Here is a 21,036-nt window from a genome sequence, read left to right as displayed (position 1 = left end):
GCATACATATCGTTGTATACATATTGTTGTATACATAATGTTGTATACGTATTGTTGCATACATATCGTTGTATACATATTGTTGTATACATATTGTTGCATACATATTGTTGTATACATAATGTTGTATACATATTGTTGCATACATATCGTTGTATACATATTGTTGTATACATATTGTTGCATACATATTGTTGTATACATAATGTTGTATACATAATGTTGTATACGTATTGTTGCATACATATTGTTGTATACATAATGTTGTATACATATTGTTGCATACATATCGTTGTATACATATTGTTGTATACATATTGTTGCATACATATTGTTGTATACATAATGTTGTATACATAATGTTGTATACATATTGTTGTATACATATTGTTGCATACATATTGTTGCATACATATCGTTGTATACATATTGTTGTATACATATTGTTGCATACATATTGTTGTATACATAATGTTGTATACATAATGTTGTATACGTATTGTTGTATACATATTGTTGTATACATATTGTTGTATACATAATGTTGTATACATAATGTTGTATACGTATTGTTGTATACATATTGTTGTATACATATTGTTGTATACATATTGTTGCATACATATTGTTGCATACATATCGTTGTATACATATTGTTGTATACATATTGTTGCATACATATTGTTGTATACATAATGTTGTATACATAATGTTGTATACGTATTGTTGTATACATATTGTTGTATACATATTGTTGTATACATAATGTTGTATACATAATGTTGTATACGTATTGTTGTATACATATTGTTGTATACATATTGTTGTATACATATTGTTGCATACATATTGTTGTATACATATTGTTGTATACATATTGTTGCATACATATTGTTGCATACATATTGTTGTATACATATTGTTGCATACATATTGTTGTATACATATTGTTGTATACATATTGTTGTATACATATTGTTGCATACATCTTGTTGTATACTGTACATATTGTTGCATACATATTGTTGTATACATATTGTTGTACACATATTGTTGTATACATATTGCTGTATACATATTGTTGCACACATATTGTTGTATACATATTGCTGTATACATATTGTTGCATACATCTTGTTGTATACTGTACATATTGTTGTATACATATTGTATAGCTTTGTTAGCGGTTGTCTTTTTGCATGCTGTGGATTGAGAAAAAATACATTCTCTGCAATTACATGTGGAATGGACAATGTAACTAATTTATTTAGGCCCATCTTGAGTCTAGAACAGAAAGCTGCGGCAACCCGAACACTACCCAATATCTCAAATACTTAAACTATACAAACACTGCAGTTTGAATCATCGATCATAGAATATCTTTAAGCTTGTTTATTTGATGAACATTTTTTTGACTGTCAATCTCGGAAATCGTAGGAATAACCTACGATTTCCGAGAACACTGTTCATACTTTATCAGTTTGTTTCATTTGGAATATATTGTACCTCAGGAAATGTAAGTTATCACTATTATTGTTTATTTCTGAGATTTTCACCGGATGTTTTGGTGAACAGTGGGCCAACAGCTCAGCCGTTTATTTAAATCACAGATCTTTGACAGTAGTAATGCTCTGAGAGTCCCCTAGCACTACAGATGGAAATGACCTTGAAAAAGCTTCAGTCTGGTACAAGTATCTTTGCTCACGAGCATGATGTAACTGTACAGTGTCCTGATAAATAAATACATGAACAGGAAATGAATGTTTTGACCAACCGTAGAACTATATCATTATCTATTCAATACATTGGCATTGCCCACCAGAGCCTCGGACATCATGACACAGTGACCCCCCCAGCTCAAATCAAAGTGGTGTGAGTAGAGCAGAAGCTGACAAAGATCGAAACTATGTGGATTTCTTGACCGTTGAGACTTTTCATGCTCGGTTAAAAGTGATGGATCCAGAAATATCTGAAAGCATTTATTGAACACATATTATGGCTGTGGGGGAGTTACATGCACACAGCCTTGCATTGATATAAGTTTCATATTTCACAAAGTAAAACTGAAAACTAGCCCTGGAATCAGACGCTTCTGAGGCACAGACATAGGTTAAAAGGTCAAAAATTGATCAGGAAGATGAACACTTTCGTTGCAGTTTCAGTTCAGGCAGAAGCTCCTTGTGCCATGTCTCAGACGTTACTTTAGTTCTTAGTTTTAGATGCTCGCTGGCTCCTTGTCCACAGTGGGGCCGAGACAGATTTCACGTCTTAGTTGTCAACACTTTGCAGGAGAGTCTCTTCTGTCGGTGAATCGGAGGGAATGCTCAGTTCTGATGGGGGTCCTAGGAGAGCTTCTGCAGCAGGATGCGGGCTCCCTGGTTGGTGCTGCTGCTCTTCTCCAGCTCTGGGACCAGGGGCTTCAGCGCGGCCCTCACCTCCTCCACCACCGATGGGTCACAGCTGTTTAAGAGGCTGAAACAACAAACAACCACTCAGTCATTCTTTTTGGCACGTCTAAAGCGTTTTGATGCCCGGGCACAGAAGCATACACGCCGAGGTCTGTTCTGCTGGTGAATGGGACACACAGTGGGAACCAGATGTTTACATGCACTATATAAAAAGACACATATGCATTTTTGTCTCACTGTCTGAAATTATTTCTATTTGCTATATGCCAGAAGAATGAGAGATAGAATTTTCTACATTCATTTCTTTCATTAATATTTGGTATCATCGTCTTTAAACTGTATAACTTGGTTGAAACGTTTTGGATATCCTTCCACAAGCAAACAGAACTGGTGTAACTCAGCCACATTTGTAGGCCACCTTGCTTGCACATGCCTTTCAGCTCTGCCCACATTTTCTACTGGACTGAGATCAGGACTTTTTGATGACCACTTCAAAACATTAACTTTGTTTTCCATAAGCCACTTTGTAACCAGTATTGGCCATAAGCTTTGAGTCATTGTCCATTTGGAAAACCCATCTGCGCCCAAGCTCTAACTTCCTGGCTGATGTCTTGAGATGTTGCTCCAATATTTCCACCTAGTGCTCAGTCTTCATGATGTCAGCCATTTTGTAAACCCGGAGCAAAACAACCCACCATACAGTTCAGTCTGACTGAGTTTGTCTTCCACAAACCCTGTGAATGGAATAGTGTGGTGTGTGTGCAGTGTCTCACCAGCAGAGGACCATTGCCCCACGGTTCACTCGGGCCCATGTCTGCAGTTTGTCTGTCCCCACGGTGTCCACCAGGATTCGACCAAACCGTTCTGAGCACAGAGAGAGACAATTACGCTGTGACCAAATCCTCTACACCATATCGTAATCTGATTTAAGCAATTTATTTTATGTAGTAACATTTCACCATAGAGGTTGTGCAGCTTTAATTTCCTTCACACCACAGACCCACATTCTCATCATCAGAGCAGAAATTAGACCGCTCCTCAGATCAAGTTCACTTCACTTTATTTCATGTCCCCGATAGGGCAATTAGTTTTGCAGCACAAGATACATAAAAAATAGATACATAAAAACAGACAAGAACAGTAAAAATGCATTCATTCACCAGTTCAAACAAGACGCCAAAGTGCAAAACCTTACAACAGAACAAGAGAAGACAAACAACTTTTTTTTCCCTCACACTGAATTTGGTGCCTGTAAACTCCTTTTCTACTCAGCGTTTAGAGTGGAGATGGCTACAGGTTTCCCCACCAATGGAGCCCTAAGCCTCGAACCAGAGGGCAAGTAACGCTTTGATGTTAAGGTTACCAAACCAACACATCATAGAAAATGTTAGCACTGACTCGACACAAGATTTATAAAACAGTCTCATTATGGCCCTGTCCACATGAAAGTAAGCCAGTTTCCGGAGTTGGCAGGCATATAGTGCAGTCTGAGCTATAGACATAATGACTAGTGGTGCAACGGATCATCATTGATCCTTTCGGATCAATATCTTCAGGGGGGTACGCACATGATCCTCGGATCATGAAAAAAAACGTGTGCACGTTCAGTCCACACACAGTGTGGTCAAGGCGAGTGGAGAAAAGGAGGAGCTTGAACACCCACTCCACCCACCCCACATTTAAATCCCCTATGTGCATGTCCCCAACTTTATTTCACAACTCTTCCCTTCTGGGCATTTCCATCTGTGTTCAGTAGCTCGAGCATCAGCGGCTGGGCGGACTTCAGAGCGTCTTTGAGTCGAGCCCCGCTGTTCCCACTGTGATGTGAGGGGCGTGGGGGACTCGTCTTCTCATTGTGCCATCTTTCACTAAAGCTTTACACTGATATTGACATGTTATGCCGGAGAGAGGACGGTCAGCATCACCATGCTTTTTGTTTCGTGTTAATTGGTGAAACATTTGCGGAGATATGCCCATTTTCGACTTTTTTGCCTACAGCTCGTTTATGGAGCTCGTTATTTATGTTCGCCGCATTTACGCGGAAACACGTGACGTCTGTAGTTTCATTTGATCAAAAGGTTTTTCTCAAAAACAATCAGAAAATAGTTGTTATACTGTTTCCATTACTTTGTTTTATTGAGAAGTCAAGTGCAGAGAGGAGGAGAGCGGTGAGCTCCTTCCAGACTGTCCGGGCACGGGCAACAGCGAGGGGAGGGGCCACAGGGGAGAAGAGACAGACTTACTTATAGTAACCAAAAATATATATAATATTTTTAAAGTACTTTCTAAGACATTTGACAGGTTTGTTGGCTTTATTTACTTTTATTTCAACATAAAACTCTCCGTTTTATACCTTTATGTTGCACTTTTTAAAAAGAAGATATACCTTCTGCACTTTATGTTGATTTTAGATATTGATAATTTAAAAGTGTTAATAAACAAAAAGACAAAACTTATGTTTATGCTGATCCGAAAAATGATCTGATCTGTGACTCTGATCCGAGGAACGATCCAAACCGTGAGTTTTTAGATCCGGCAACGTGTTCATCAAATTTCACAACCAAGGTTGTCTAACGTTACAGAGAGTGTTGCATTAAAAGTATCTTGGACACAAAAGTAACCACCATGATCAAAATCCCCTCCAACAGCGCCCCCTCTGGTCCTGATGTGAAGCAGTAGTTTACCTGGTTTCCCGGCCTCGGACAGCGTCAGGTCCTGCTCAATAAGCCACTTGAGCAGTAGGTGTCCAGCTGGGTGCTCAGCCAAGTGCAGCTGCAAACCAGAGCAAGACATGTGACCACAGCACCCACAGAAAAGCCCTTCCACATGTCCAAAGATGTCTAAGAGTTAAGATCTGGTTAGTACTGGAAAGGTCACACAGTTTACTCCTTTCTTCACCTGGTTGTTCGCTCCGCCCGGCAGCAGCTCCTGGTTGGCGAGCTGGGCCACAGCGCTCATGGCGGGGGTGAGGTCTCCCTGGGCTGAGGCCAGGATGTCGCTGACCGTCACACAGCTGGCCTTGTCCGTGGCCATGGGAGCAGCGTTCTCACACAGGTGCTGCAACAGGTCAGGAGACACGGTGTCCAACAGCTCCCGTCTCCGGATACACGCGTCCTTTTTACTGGAACAGTCGAAAACAAAAAACATTAGTTTAGCTACGATTAAAGTGCCTAAAACGGAAAAACTTTTATTACGAAACTAGACACGCTAATAACCTTATGTATGTTTTTGGTAGCTCTGTGATGAACAGAATATAGAAATAGATCACGACAGTCACATCTGGACCTTTTATTTATATTATTGCATTTCTTTTCTTTTTCTTAGTTCGAGGGGGCATGGTGTTGCGCAGCGAAGCTGTAAAGCCGACACTTCTCTCTCGATCTTTCCCATAGAAAGATAGAAAGATTGAAACAGTTGAGATTTTAACATTTCTCTGAGTTTATAAATTGTTAAAATCGGTCCAAGAACGACTGAGAAACATCTTGTTTAAGTCTTCAATCCGAGAACCAGGCTTTTCAAATGCACGCACGATAAAAAGCGATCGAAACACAGTGTTTCAAAACGTGTCTACAATATTGTCGTTGAAAGTGAGATATTTAGGCATTTGCCTTTCAAACGAGCCATAACATGTCTCCATAGCTATAACATAGAATATGCTGTGGTGGTACAAATATCATGAAAAATGGTCTGGATTGTTGCCACTCTACAGCTACATCCCCAAAACAGCGCGGCACTAAAGATGACCATGCAAAAACTATAGACAGGCCATTGCCAACGTGGTGCTAATGCCGAGGCTACGCTGCGCAGTCGGGCTGTGACGTCGGCTCACACACAACACACACATTTTAGATCAAATAGTGCAAAACAATCAAGTGTAGGGCGCAGCGATTTATCGATTGAATATAGTTTTCTGCTTCGATGATGCCAAATGCCCCCCCCCCCGACCCCCGTGGGAATTTACACTTGTACGTACATGAAGTAAAAGTGCTCCTTGCCGGACGCAGGGCGGGTACAGGAGAGTAAAAGTGCTCCTGACGGCACACGGGGCGGGTACAGGTGAATTTTACCTGTGCTGGTTGCCGTCGCCGCGCTGCAGCAGTTGGAGGATCTCGGGCACCAGGTGGGCGGGGTCACGGGGGGTCAGCAGGTAGGCCATCACCTTCTTCCCGTATTTGTTCCCCAGGACCTCGCTGAGAGAGGACAGCAGCTCCTGCAAACAGCACAGGTGGTACTTTTGAACACACAGAAACCAGGAGCACCGAGAGATTTCGGAAAACTACCAAAACCCTGTGTAGGAGCCATTTGTCAGTTCACTTTTTGCTTATTAGTTACACATTTTGAGTTGTGTATTTTGTAGTATTTTTACATTATTTTCTTAAGTATGCTATGTGCTTATTGTGAATGATGATGAGTGAATGTGATGATGATGAAGTGTTAGTGAAAACAGATATGTGAACAGTGTGCAGCCCCAGGCTCACCGACAGCACGGCCTGTTTGACCAGCTTGGTGTCATCCACACAGTCGAACATGGCCAGCAGCACCAGGTGTGCGAACTCTCCCTGCAGCACACAGCACAAAGGGGGGGGGTCAAAGACAAAAGAAGAGCACAGGCGTTTGGAAGAACGACGGGGAGAGCGCTCACCATGGCAAACTTCACCACGTACGTCTTCATGGTTTTGATGATAACCTTCCTGTCCTGGGGGTGAAAAGAGCTGCTATTAGAAAGGCAAGACAGACATTCACGCCATCAACCTGGCCCTCCACTTCATCCTGGAGCACCTGGGACTTCTTAGGAACCTACGCCAGGATCCTGTTTGTGGACTTCAGCTCTATCCTCCCTGGACTGCTACGAGACCAGCTCTACCAGCTCAGAGTGCCTGACTCCCTCTGCAGGTGGATCACTGACTTCCTGAAGGACCGGAGACAGTGCCGGCGGCTGAGGAAGATCTACTCGGGCCCCTTCCGACACGAGCAGATAGTAAGAGGTCTTACGCCAAACCAGATGTGCGTCAGCGTTCGCCATGATAAGAGGCGTCCGAATTGGGCTGTCAGTTAGGAAGGAGCTAGGAAAAGAAGCCTCAACGCTAACTACCATAGCTACTTTAGCATAGCATGGCAATTTGCCCTTTGTTGCCATTATTACCACCAATATGTGCTTCTATAAACATAAACTGTTATAAATCAGATCTACTATGAACCACCTGCATTTGTGCTAAACAAATTCTGGGGCCAAAACATGAACATTTTAACACCCGACCAATATATCGGATATGAGGTATTTTACAATATCAGCAATTGGCCGATAGCGCAGATATCTCCGGAACCGAAAGTGATACAAACTGCATGCATTGAAAGAGCTTTAAAATGAGCGCTCCCACAACTTCCTAGGCCTCAGGGGGGCGGGAAAACAAGTCACAAGTTTGTACCCATTTGTTTTGTATTTTATGTTGTAGACTTTTGCATTTCATTTCGGAAGCGGAAGTGATAAACTCGTTTTGGAATTTGGAAACGCATCGGCTAAACATAAATATACAGCGCCTTCTGCTGTCACAGTTCAACACTGACATGTTTAGAAGTATCATACACAGGATTATAGACCAGACTTTTTTTTTTTTTTTTTAAATATCTGCAGTACACATCAGTATCGGCCAATCAAAATCCCCTTAGAACAAAACATTATCAGTTGACCTCTATTAGATACATTTCTATATATTTCTATGATTGAAACCTTTACTATATTAATACATGTTTAAAGGGACTATACAGAGTTGAAAAAATTAAAAACTAAGTATTTTCCTCCCCCTACATGTTCCAGCCATGTCCTGATGTGTAGAATGAGCTCAGACCTGTTCACCACAACTGCCTCTAAAATCCTGCACTGTCTGAAGTGCCGTCATGCACAAGCTTAATATAGAAGGTGCAGTTACACGTATGACCTGAGGTGGCAGTAGTGAGTGTAAAATGACCAACTTGCATCTAGCCCCTTTAACTATAGGCCAGAGATAAAATAAATCAAAAGAAGTTACTGTCTGTAACAGAATCAATTTTAAGATTCTTTTAATTGTTTTTAAATGTTTAAATGGCTTGGCACCTCTGTATCTGTCTGAGCTACTCTCTGTCCATGCCCCGTCCAGAGCACTTCGCTCAGCTGACCTGCTCCTTCTGGATGTGCCCAAAACGCACATGAAAACCAGAGGAGACAGAGCTTTTTCCGCTGCTGCCCCCCGACTGTGGAACGGTCTGCCCCTCAGCATCCGTTTGGCCCCGACTTTAAGCAGTTTTAAGTCCTCCCTTAAAACCCACCTCTTTACACAGGCCTTTTAATATGTTACACTGTTTCTCCATTGTATTTTTTGTTTAATTGATGCAATGTTTACCATGCCTTGTTTGTATTTGTATTCCTAGTTTTTATCATTTGTTTGTGTTGTGAAGCACTTTGGGCAGCCGTGGTTGTTGTAAATGTGCTATAGAAATAAACTTGACCTTGACCTTGACCTAAACATCATCCTATACAAAACAAAATAAATAAAATATTTTCCTGCAGTGCTTAGCCTTAACAAATAATGAACTAATCTGATGACCACTCAAACAAATCCACATTAGCGTGAAAGAAATGGATAAATGGGTCAGTTTTTTGAAGGACAGTCTAGTCATACCTTGGCTGTGCCGTGCCACACGCAGTTCATGGCGACCCTGGCTCCATCATGAGTGTGGGCCATGTAGACCACAGCCTCCCGGATGGACTCGATCATCTCCTGCACACAGCAGCACCGGTCAGCCCCATCACCACCTCTAAGACCACCATGAGGGTCCAGGTACTCACCGCTCTCTGCTTCTCAGGGGCAAACTGGAAAAAGTCCAGGAAGACCTTGTGGACCAACGAGTGTTTGATGACCTGCTCTCTGAAGAAAAAACAATGAATGCTTATTTTACTGCCCTCACAACACAAACAAAAACCCGAGGCCCCAGTGAACATGTAGGGCCTGGCTGGATTTTATATCTCAATGTGTTACTAGTGGATATGTACATCTATTCACTGGGCTACAAATGTCTCCAGACAACAGACAGGGAGAAGTTGAAGACTTACTTTTGAGCCATGGGAGTGAGGCCCTGCTTCATCTCCTCCAGGATGTTGTTCACTTTGTCGGGGTTGGCTTCCAGAACCTTCTCAATGGTGTTGCACACTGAAGACTGCAGAACAGAGGGGAGAGGAGGCTGAGAATTAGCTTCAAGCCAAGGGACAATTTATCCCTCTGTATTTGACCCATCCTACGATGCCGCTGGGGTAACCCGCAAGGAGCAGTGGGCGACCGCAGTGCCCAAGGACCCTTCTCCAGATGTGAAGCCAGTGAAGGTCAGTATCACCTCGCTGGAGGATTGACCGATTGTACACGTTTTTTACAGACAGGCTGAGGAGAGCGGCTCTAAACATGGTAGGGCTGTGCAATTAATCGAAATTCGATTACGATTTCGATTTGGCTGGATTTTTGTCACTTTTTTGCTGGATTTTTGTCTTTTTTCTGCTGGGGTTTTGTCTTTTTTTTTTTGCTGGATTTTTGTCACTTTTTTGCTGGATTTTTGTCACTTTTTTAATGGATTTTTTTAAAGGCAACAAATAATTGTTTGAATAATCGTGATTTCAATTATGACAAAAATAATCGTGATTATTATTTTTTCAATAATCGAGCAGCCCTAAAACATGGCCCCCCTCCCTGGGAGAAGTCACTGTACGGGCAGCACTTTGTTTGACTTAACACCCGGGTTTAAAACACAATATAATCAAATGTATAAACTACAATGTTCTTAACACACTTTTATACAAGTAAATGTACCTATAGGCCACCGCTTTCTTGAATATTTGATGGTGCATGAAGAGAACTGTCCAGCATATCCAGTGCGTTGATGGCTTTTCAAATGCGCTTCTAACAACGTGAGCAGCTGCGGCCTATAGACCAGAGCAGCCTGTATATGTAGAACTTGTTATACTTTATATATTTTGTTGGTGCGGTTTATATTCAGGTGAGCTCAGTAGTCCAGAAATTACAGTAGCTATTAGCCTCAAAGGCTGACGAATAATACTGATTTGATTTAACAGAATAACAGTGTGAAAATCAACAATGACACAGTTATGATCTGGTCAACGATAACCACAGAATATTCAGATTTTCTTTCATTGACTCATTTTCTCATTGGTTAATAGATAGTTTCCATGTTTGTATCTGTCATTGCCCAAAGTCTGTAGATTATTCTGTATTTGTGTGTACTTTGTTCCTGAGATGGCAAGTCTCTTAAAACCTGTGCTAGCAGTGAGCAGTTAGCTATGCAAACATAATAGCAGAATACCCCTAATTCAGTTCAAACACAGCTGGCCAAAGTGGCTCGTGAGAAGAAAGTAGTGAGTAATTAATACACCACCTGGCCTCCAAAAAAGTGGCCACAAAAAATAGGTGATGATGGGAGAGTGTGACCACTACGCAAAGCTTTCTCCTGCACAAGCCCAAAGATTCTTACGTTTTCTGGATTCTTTGACAACTGGTACATCTCACAATCTCACAATCCTGGCATTGTCATCTTGCCATCAGGGAAAAATAATAACCTGGTCTTTCAGGATGTTCAAGTCGTCGGCTGATTCTTTGGGCACATATATATAATAGTGTTTAATAATAGTGCAGTGTGTAATAGAGTAAATATAGCGTATAATAATGTTACTGAACCTAGACCAGATCAGAACAGTCAGGTAAATCCAGGTAAAGGACACCTTTGTGGGGGTCCGACAGTGAAGTCACAGACTAAAAAAGATCAGCCTCACCCTGCACACAGTGAAGGTGTTCCCGTATAGCTCCTCGCTCAGCATCAGTCTCTGGGACAGTATGGCCTTGTCATTGTATGCGTACTCGATGATGGTGGAGGCGGCAGCATGGCGCAGCATGGTCTTCACGTGACCTTTGAACGTTTGCATTACTGACGCCACCATCTCCTTGTTCCTGGAAAAGTCAGAGCGACATTAGAGCAGACATCCTCCTGTTCTGTCCCAGCTTCAAGGAGGGTCAATGCGTTTAAATACGTATTTCTAGAGTTTACGCCCCCCTTCCATGGGAGCAATTCAGCTCACTTAAGACCAGTTAACTTGGGGAGGGGCAGCCCCCACAAGTTTCAAGTGCCTATTGGGTAAAGTGGTCTGGGAGCATGTATTTTTCTTTGGCTTTGCTTACTGTGCTGAACTCTGTTCCTATGTAGAACTTTGTGGAACTCAGCTGCTCAAACTAGCTGGCAAACCAACCCACCAACCCCAGACCACTTCAGCCCTGGGGTCTCTTTGTTGTTCTCAAAACGATCCAGTCTGTCCCAGTTCACACCTATGGAAATGCCCCTTTAGACATTACATTTTGCCATATGTTGAAAATAAACAGATGGCAGTGATTGTGTATCACCTTGGGAATCCCCGATCCCGTCAGATCTCGAAGCTAAGCAGGAAAGACCTGATCAGTACCTGGACGGGAGACGCCGGTCGGTCGGTTTGTAAGTTTATCAGTCTGCCTCAGGGAAACTGTGGCTTCATTACGTGACAATCCCCTTCCCTGGTTTGGGTGACATGTGTCATGTGACAAGCACAAATACAAATAAGATTCCTTCCACTTTCCTCTTGGAATCGCCACCCAATGTGGGGTAGTTTGAGCGCCCAAATGTTCCAAGGACTTATGTTGTAGTGGCCGTTGTGGTCGGGTTCCCCAGGGCAAATGGGTCAGACGCAGAGCGGTTTAGACCCTTACGATGACCAACTGTTTATTTCATTTGAGTGAGATAACACGGTTTTCTCATATACAGTGGTACGGAAATGTTTGGGCACCCCTGTCATTTTTCAGGACTTTTCTTTATAAATCATTGGTTGTCTGGATAAGAAATTCCAGTTAAATATATCATATAGGAGACTAACACGGAGACAGTGATATTTGAGAAGTGAAATAAGGTTTATATGATTTATGTAAAGTGCGCAAGAATCATTTAAACAAAATTAGGCATGTGCATAAATTTCGGCACCCTTTAGGCACTTCTCTTTTTTTTTTTTTTCATATTTTAGATCCCCCGCACTACAAAAAGTAAATATCAAGCATTGGCTTAAATGACTTGAATTGAGGAAATGTATCTTGTTTTGAGCGGTTTTCACTCATTTAGACACTTTTCCTGATCGGACCAAGTTTCCTTTGCTTGTTTGAGGACATTTCAGACCAGCTCAAGGGTAAATCTCGCTTGAAATAAGAAAGTAAACTTGCCAATGAGATAAGACCAACTTTCTTACCCCATTGGCAAAGAAAATGACCTGAAATAAGGACGAAATGTATCGAAACGAGTCAGAAACATCTCAGAATAAGTGAAATAATCTCGGACAAATGCCCAAGAACTTCTTAACTAGTCAAAACAGCTAAAATTTGGATTGTTAAGCTCAAATTGAGATGTTTATACTGATCTAGTTAAATACTTTTTGCAGTGCGGTATAGTTTGGCCTATGCCAAACTATACCTGGGTTTAATATGGGCGGGGGTTAATTTGGCCTGTTACACCGGGAGTAGTTTGAAATCTGCACAGTAATATCTTCACTTTATCTTCCAACAAAAATGACCTCACGAGCCCAGATTTGGTCCCCGGGCCGCATGTCTGAGACGCCTGATCTAATCTAACACAACTGGCTGTGCTATATAAATAAAGTTTGACTGACTGATTGATAGAGGCTTATTACTATCTGACCATAACAGCAGAGCTCCTCCTAACACCACATTGATTGGGAGTGAGCACGTTGGGGGGTGCTTAAGATTTTTTCCGATTTATTCAGGCCTCCCGCTGTGGGAAAGTGTAGAGCTCCCGCACTAGGCCAGGCGCCAGCATTCCTACTGACATTTCATTTTCATCGTGTTAATAAAACCCCACCAAGACATGAGTCTGCGAGCCAATTCATAAGTGTGCTAACTTTTCAAATGAACCTGATGCTTGAGTGAGCGCATACTGACCCGTACATGAGCAGCTTCTTCACCACGTGTCGGCCGTACTGGGATTTGCACAGAGCCACCATGTCCTCTGCGGACACAACAGACAGATGCAGAAGGGACGATATAACACGCTGGAGATACAGGTGTTGCAGTTTGGCGATATTTTGAGCTGACCTTTGAGCTCCCCAAACACCTCCTGCCGCTGTTCGTGACTGCCAAACTGTACGAAGCACTGCAGCACACGCACCGAGTCGTGAGCAAACGCCATCTGCAGACACGGAGGCAAAGGCAGATTAGAACGGAAGGAGATTCTTTTGTTTGTCCTTTTGTTTTTGTCATTTCACCTGTTTGCCTTTGCCGCGGATCAGGTCATGAAGCTCTTTCATTAGTTTCTTCTTATCTTTCTCGTCACACGTTTTCCTGAACACAAATGTTACAGCTCAATGTAATTTGAACCTGGTCATATGTGATATACTGCACAGGTGTTTGAATAAGCCTGTGTAAAGCCTACCTGAGTGCAGATGAGTGTGAGCGACAGGCAGATTACCCACTAAAAGCGCCTACTCAGACCCAGTGAGGCAAGTTCTCCAGTCAGCTCAGTTTGGTACCAGGGACCATAAAGGTGCCAGCAAGTCAAATTTAAATCTTTTTAATGCCATTCTAATGCCAAGGTACTATATTTGTACTATATTTTTAATGCCACAAATGCAAAAAAACTTGTCAGGCAAAGATTGTGTAAAATCAGTCAGAACAGCAGCAGAATTAATCCTAGTGTAATTAAGGCTGGTGACATGATGATAAAAATCCAATCAGGATCTGATCTGCATGATGATTAATTCGTGATTCAGTGCTTTTTAGGTTCAACGCAGCTTTGAGCTCAAATACTTTTCTCCACTCACTGCTTCTACTGTCAGGATTAAACCAAAACTAAACCAGGTCTAAAATTGGACTACATCGTGGACTGAATCTGGATTAAACCAGGACTAAACCAAGAAGTGTACCAGATCACAGCAGAGACTGAAATCAAGGTCTAAACCCCGTCTAGAGTTCCACTGTCATTAACGTGGTGCATGTCCTCGCCGGCAGCCTCGGCAGTGACTGAATGGGTACATGTGAGTACATGCGGGTACATGTGAGTACATGTGAGTACATGCGGGTACATGCGAGTACAAGCGAGGGCTGGGTGCAGGCTTTACCTGCGCAGCTGACCCCAGATGTGCTTGCTCTGACAGACGATGTCAAACATGTCCTTCCTCTCAGTCTGCTGCCTGATCTTCTTCACGTCCTTCTTCCTCTGCTTTTGCTCCTCTTTGGACAGTTTCTGTTTGGGCTTCCCACTTTTAAACTTTTTAGATGCTGGACCTAACAACACACAAGAAATACTTGAATTACAGGGAAAATGCTAGGGCTGTTGTGCAAAATAACATTTTCTAAACACATGCATTCATTTAAGTAAAATCATAAAATATTGCAAGTTTAACACAAAATTGACAGTTAACTTCAGGTTGTATGTTTCTGTAAGTATGTTATACTTTCGAATCACCTGTATTTAATTCTGTTGAAATGAAAAATGACCTTCCTAATCTCAATAGAATTCATGTTACATGAAAATTCCTGTGTTCTTAAAGGGGCTAGATGTAAGTTGGCCATTTTATACTCCCTACTGCCACCTCAGGTTTTATGTGTAACTGCACCTTTTCGATTAAGCTTGTGCATGACGGCAAAAACGACCCGAAGTAACAACTTTTTCAGTGACCGTGCAGGATTTTAGTTGCCTGGCTAACGCCTGGGGACCAATCACAGAACGAGGAGGGCCTGTAAGATGATGACTCACTATTCGATATATACGGAAGCTTGCAGTGAAAATACCTATACATATAGTTCCTTTAAAGATAACAAAAATTATAGCAAATTACATATTTTTTAAATTGTTGAATGCATTTCCTGAAATGTGCAAAATTGAGGAAACAGAAGAGGTCAGTTTCCTTGTCCTGTTCGATCAGGGAATTGTGGAAAATCTAAAAAAAATCCAACTGTCCAGGATATGTTAATCATGTTCATCATGTTTTGTCTGACTTCAACCGACGTATTTCCTTAAATATTTTTTATTTCTTGCACCACAGTCTGTAAACTTTCTGATCTGACATTACCAGAACTTGTAAAAAACATCTTTCGATCAGAGAACTGATCTCTGAGGGGAAATGAAGGGCAACACTAACAAATAAAAACCTCTTTAAAGGCGATAGAGTAGACAGAGCCAGGAAAATCAGTAACTATCCACGCAGGCTCTGAACCGCTGTAGTCAGTTACCTCCTTGGACCTCTCCTTCCACCTGCGTGCCCTTCCCGTGAGGCAGCTTCCTCTTCCTCGCACCTTGGTCGTTCTTGGAAAACTTGTGTGTGGTTTGTTTGTCTCCACTTTTCCCGGGGCGGCTCTTGTCTTTGTTGTACGGCTTGAAAGGCTTCTTTGCACCAGGCTTCCCTCCCATCTTTGTGCTGATGGATTCTAATACAAAAACGCACTCCGTTAGAAGAACACTCTCTAGTGTTTCTAATGACTAACCTCAGAATACTTCTACTGTTATGTCCACTGTCTAAGACTATGCATTCAAGACATATAAATGTGACATGACCCACATATATCACAATAAACCTAAAGTCTGTAAAATGACAATTGTTTCTTGTAAAGAAATTCTGGGTTAACAAGTAGTCATAATTTAGCCCCGTTATATCCTGTTTTACCTGGTAGTGAAATCTAGGGCTGTGCAATTAATCGAAATTCGATTACGATTTCGATTACAACAGTAAACGATTACAAAATTAGCATAATCGCAAAAAATGAATTATAGTTTTTTTTGCAAAGCAGACTTGTGTTATTTCACGGCGCTGGGATTATTTTCCCTTCGCTTTTCCCGTGCCACGGCTCATGCTTTTGTCTGACATAAAAACAAACGGCGCTGTGTGATGATGTCAGCAGGCCGCGCAGCTCAGTTTGCTTGCTGGATTTTTGTCATTTTATTGATGGATTTTTGTCTTTTTTCTGCTGGATTTTTGTCACTTTTTTGCTGGATTTTTGTCTTTTTTTTAATGGATTTTTGTCACTTTTTTGCTGGATTTTTGTCTTTTTCCTGCTGGATTTTTGTCACTTTTTTGGTTGGATTTTTGTCACTTTTTTGCTGGATTTTTGTCTTTTTTCAGTTGGATTTTTGTCATTTTTTTGATGGATTTTTGTCTTTTTCAGCTGGATTTTTGTCACTTTTTTAATGGATTTTTGTCTTTTTTTTTGCTGGATTTGCTGGACAAATAATCGTTTGAATAATCGTGATTTCAATTATGTCAAAAATAATCGTGATTATTATTTTTTCAATAATCGAGCAGCCCTAGTGAAGTCCTTATACATTTTATGCCTAAACACACAGTAACATTACCTTTTCCTTTGAGAGGGGAGGTCTTCCCCCCTTTGGGTGAAAACTTCTTTTTAGGCTTGTCTTCCATTCCTTCCACACAGAAATAGAGCAAAGCAAAAATCAACAAAACAGACACATTTTATTGGCTTCCTTTGAAGCTTCAGAACAAACTGACTCAGGGTCCATTAGTTTCAAAGGGGGAGCAAAATTATCTTCATCACGAAATAACACTGTGATGCAAATATTTTAAAATAAGGTCGTTGTAATGCGTTATTTTGCACCAATAAAGATCCAAATCCGGGCGGGTTTCTTTGATAGACAGATTTAAAGTGTTTACGATTACATGAACGAGGAACAAGTTATTTAGAACCCGTCAAATGTGGATCATCAAGACGTCGTTAGCAAACATTATATTATAATTCTTACGAAAACTAGGCTCACCTTAGACCGTATCTGAAGCTTTGACGAGTTCTTGTGTAAATAAATAATCTTACAAAAAAGTAAATCCAAATGAAGAAAATCCAACCACGCAGCTCCGGGTCCTTCCACATGTGTTATGAACGACACACTTTACGTGTCGCAAAACAGCGCTGGTTACGACAGTTTTCTTCCACCTACGGTCATGAATTCGTAAACGTTTTTAAACGTTACTTCGACAGGACACAGTGGTTTGAGAGGTAGGCTCGGCACTCTTGGTTGGTCACTCATAATGTCATGTAAAGAATGTGTTATAAATCATTTTGGTTACAGGTGAAAAGAGCATTAGACTAGCATTAGCCTCACCGTCAGCGTAACAGAACGACATTACCCAGGAGGCTTCGCGGCTGGAAAGACTCGGGTCGCCTAGCAACGCCAAACCGCGAGGAGTAACGAGAAGTTCAGCTTTTTCTTTTGGCAAAATACTACCATCTGTGCCAATTAAAATAGTAATAGCGAGAGTTATTTTATCAATATAAGTCCGACAGGCGGCTCATAAATATTTAACGATAATTTTATAGGAAACATGTCGGACGGAAACGAAGGGTTTAGTGAAGACGGAGAGACTCTCACTGAGGAGGATGAAGAAGGACCTCAACAAAGTAAGCTCTTCATCATCACCAATATCAGACGTAATTATTTATAACCTGACTTAATTGTACCTGCGGATACGAGATAAACATGTAGACTTTAGTAGACAAGATAGATTTATTTTTTTCTTCATGCGGGTCCAGGTTAACCTCTTAACTCCCGCCTGAACCGAGAGGATCTTTTTCCTCACGTCATCAGATTTTTTTCCATCATTTTTTTGTTGGGTATTTAACTTTTTTGTCATTTTATTTATCACATTTTTGTCATTTTGTGTCAATTTTTTGTTATTTTTTTTGTCAAATTTTTATCACATTTTTGTAATTTTTTTGTAGCATTTTGTCACATTTTTGTCATTTTTTTTGTCATTTTTTTAATCAATTTTTTGTCCTTTTCTGTCACATTTAGTCACATTTTTGTCATTTATTGTCAGATTTTTTTATTATTTTTTTTGTCACATTTTTGTCATTTTTTTGGTCATTTTTTATCACATTTTTGTCATTTTTTGTCATTTTTTTGGTCATTTTTTAATCAATTTTTTGTTATTTTTTGTCACATTTAGTCACATTTTTGTCATTTATTGTCAGATTTTTTATCATTTTTTTGTCACATTTTTGTAATTTTTTCATCAATTTTTTGTCCATTTCTTGTGACATTTTTGTGACATTTTTGCCACTTTTTCATACATTTTTCGTCACTTTTTTGTCAATGTTTTCTCAATGTTTTTGTCACATTTCCATCATTGTTTTCGTCTCAGTTTTGTTGCTATTTTCACAGCTCTTTTCCAGAAGCTTTTGGACTGGGGTCAAGCCAAACTGGAGAAAATGTGCTCAGTTCAGGTGGGAGTTAAGGGGTTAAAAAATGCTACATACGAGTGAAAGTGTCACACTCGGGCCCCCTCTAGCGCCGCCCCTGAAGTGAGTGCTTTACTTATGGTGCGTTCCGGGCAACTGGTAACTGGTAAAACTCAGAAACCTCAAGACTTCTACGAGTTCGTATACAAGATGAAGACAGTAATGGCGGCCCCCAGTGGAGGAGCGCAGCTATTGTTAAAACTGTAACAAAACCACTGCATCAGTATGTGAATGTTACTTTTAGTCACAGCAACATAACGTTATTTCACATTTTTTAATCCCCGAGTTGGACGCTTGTGCTTCCTGAAGTCAGACGCTTATCACAATGTCACCGAGCGTCAAGATATTCTGGCTCAGTGTGTTCATAGCCATCTCGGAAGGAGCTCTTGTCTGAAAAATACCTGCTGTTTTGGGGCTAACAAGTCTCATTCTTTGCTACTGCCATGTCCTATGGATCTTAAACTATTATACCCCATGGTCTACGCGAGGATCTCCCCAGTATTTAAGCCTATATCCAGACCATACGCTTGAATAGAGGGACATATTTTGTGCCGGTGGCAAGTGGCAAGTTGCTTAACCTCTTAACTCCCGCCTGAACCGAGAGGATCTTTTTCCTCACGTCACAATTTTTTTTCCATCATTTTTTTGTTGGGTATTCAAGTCATTTTTGTAACTTTTTTGTCAATTTTTTCATCATTTTTTGTCACATTTTTGTCATTTTTTAAATCAATTTTTTGTCATTTTTTGTCACATTTTGTCATATTTTTGTCATTTTTTGTCATATTTTTTATCATTTTTTTGTCATATTTTGTCATATTTTTTCGACATTTTTTGTCACATTTTTGTCATTTTTTTGTCAATTTTTTATCAATTTTTTGAGGATCTTTTTCCTCACGTTTCATCATTTTTTTGTTGGGTATTCAACTCATTTTTGTAACTTTTTTGTAATTATTTTGTCACATTTTTGTCATTTTTTTGTCATTTTTTGTCACATTTTTTTTGGTCACATTTAGCCATATTTTGGACATTTTTTGAGTAATTTTTTGTCACATTTTTGTCATTTTTTGTCAATTTTTCATCAATTTTTTGTCATTTTTGGGTCACATTTTTTTACATTTTTCTGTCAAATGTTTATCAGATTTTTGTTACATTTTTGTCATTTTTTTTTGTCACATGTTTGTCATTTTTTGTCAAATTTTTTATCACATTTTTTTTTGTCACATTTTGCCATATTTTGGACATTTTTTGAGTAATTTTTTGTCACATTTTTGTCATTTTTTTGTCCATTTTTGATCATTTTTTTTGTCATTTTTGGGTCACATTTTTGTCATTTTTCTGTCAAATGTTTGTCACATTCTTGTTACATTTTTGTAATTTTTTTTTGCTACATTTTGTCATTTTTTCCTACATTTTTTGTCAATTTCTTGAGACATTTTTGTGACATTTTTGCCACTTTTCCATCAATTTTTCGTCACTTTTTTGTCAATGTTTTCTCACTTTTTTGTCACATTTCTCAGTTTTGTTGCTATTTTCCCACCTTTTTCCCAGAAGCTTTTGGACTGGGGTAAAACCAAACTGGAGAAAATGTGCTCGGTTCAGGTGGGAGTTAAGGGGTTAAACCACTTTTCTATAAAAACAGCAGGACTCCACTCTCTCTCACTACCAAACTCCCCAGTCCAGCCGACATCTCAACAGTGGGGACTCTGCTCCGTGCCAGGAGTAAAAATCCCATTCAAATCCCATAGAAAAGCACTCACTATGCTCTATAATCATTGAACTCTTATTAAGGTTGTTACATACACTGCCTCTAAATGACTTCTTTTGGTCAGTTTCTGAACAGGAGGCGCAGCCAGACGTGGTGGAGGACGACGGGCAGCTTCCAGTGGACATGTTCTACGACCACGAGCAGCTGGTGTCCAAAGCCTCGGTCAGCCCAGAGTCGGACATCCCGCTCCACCTGCTGCACCTGTCGTATCCTTGTGGATCACACTCACTCCTCTTATCCCAGTACACAGCCGGGATGTCTTGTAAAATAAGGATAGGAGGAGATATTTGAAAAGTTTTGATATTTCCACATGAGGAGAATTAAATAGCCTTGATCGTACGTTATATTGATAAAGAGCCATTGAATAACTCTGGTCACTACTGGTATCTCCATCCAACACAGATTGATGCTGCAGTGCATAGTGCTATCTGCGCTGCATGGCCGTAACTATGGTAACAAATTAATGCTGCTATTTTTGAGACAATCCACATGCAACAGAAACGATCACGAGGTTCAGAGTCTTCTCTGTCAGCACGTTTATGCTAAAGTCCAATTA

General features: G+C 40.5%; 2 protein-coding genes across 3 annotated transcripts in view; one reads left to right on the top strand and one right to left on the bottom strand.

Moving 5' to 3' along the window:
• Positions 1–2,151: 2,151 nt before the first annotated feature.
• pum3 (pumilio RNA-binding family member 3) overlaps positions 2,152–21,036 on the bottom strand; it is a 55,353-nt gene continuing 36,468 nt past the window's right edge. Inside the window, exons 1-18 of one of the 2 annotated variants that reach the window (XM_079580845.1) lie at positions 17,238–17,363; positions 16,818–16,886; positions 15,701–15,895; positions 14,587–14,752; positions 13,735–13,810; positions 13,565–13,658; positions 13,412–13,478; positions 11,218–11,392; positions 9,496–9,599; positions 9,232–9,310; positions 9,065–9,163; positions 7,051–7,104; positions 6,887–6,967; positions 6,476–6,618; positions 5,307–5,529; positions 5,093–5,180; positions 3,182–3,272; positions 2,152–2,472 (exon numbers count right to left, since the gene is read on the bottom strand). In XM_079580845.1, the coding sequence (XP_079436971.1) occupies positions 2,343–2,472; positions 3,182–3,272; positions 5,093–5,180; positions 5,307–5,529; positions 6,476–6,618; positions 6,887–6,967; positions 7,051–7,104; positions 9,065–9,163; positions 9,232–9,310; positions 9,496–9,599; positions 11,218–11,392; positions 13,412–13,478; positions 13,565–13,658; positions 13,735–13,810; positions 14,587–14,752; positions 15,701–15,895; positions 16,818–16,884 (1,932 nt within the window). In that variant the 5' untranslated portion in view covers positions 16,885–16,886; positions 17,238–17,363 and the 3' untranslated portion in view covers positions 2,152–2,342. Of the gene's footprint in view, positions 2,473–3,181; positions 3,273–5,092; positions 5,181–5,306; positions 5,530–6,475; positions 6,619–6,886; positions 6,968–7,050; positions 7,105–9,064; positions 9,164–9,231; positions 9,311–9,495; positions 9,600–11,217; positions 11,393–13,411; positions 13,479–13,564; positions 13,659–13,734; positions 13,811–14,586; positions 14,753–15,700; positions 15,896–16,817; positions 16,887–17,237; positions 17,364–21,036 lie in introns of those variants that run through there. The other variant, XM_079580846.1, reaches the window with a different exon arrangement.
• Positions 17,527–21,036, top strand: part of cfap44 (cilia and flagella associated protein 44) — a gene marked incomplete at its 3' end in the record, with an annotated part of 58,384 nt that continues 54,874 nt past the window's right edge. The window contains exons 1-3 of the mRNA XM_079581147.1: positions 17,527–17,580; positions 17,612–17,875; positions 20,545–20,686. Coding sequence (XP_079437273.1) covers positions 17,800–17,875; positions 20,545–20,686 — 218 coding nt within the window. The 5' untranslated portion in view covers positions 17,527–17,580; positions 17,612–17,799. The remainder of the gene's footprint in view (positions 17,581–17,611; positions 17,876–20,544; positions 20,687–21,036) is intronic.

Source organism: Gobius niger (genome assembly GCF_951799975.1).
Source record: "Gobius niger genome assembly, chromosome: 22".
Classification (NCBI taxonomy): Eukaryota; Metazoa; Chordata; class Actinopteri; order Gobiiformes; family Gobiidae; genus Gobius; species Gobius niger.
This window is presented reverse-complemented; position numbering and strand designations above follow the sequence as displayed.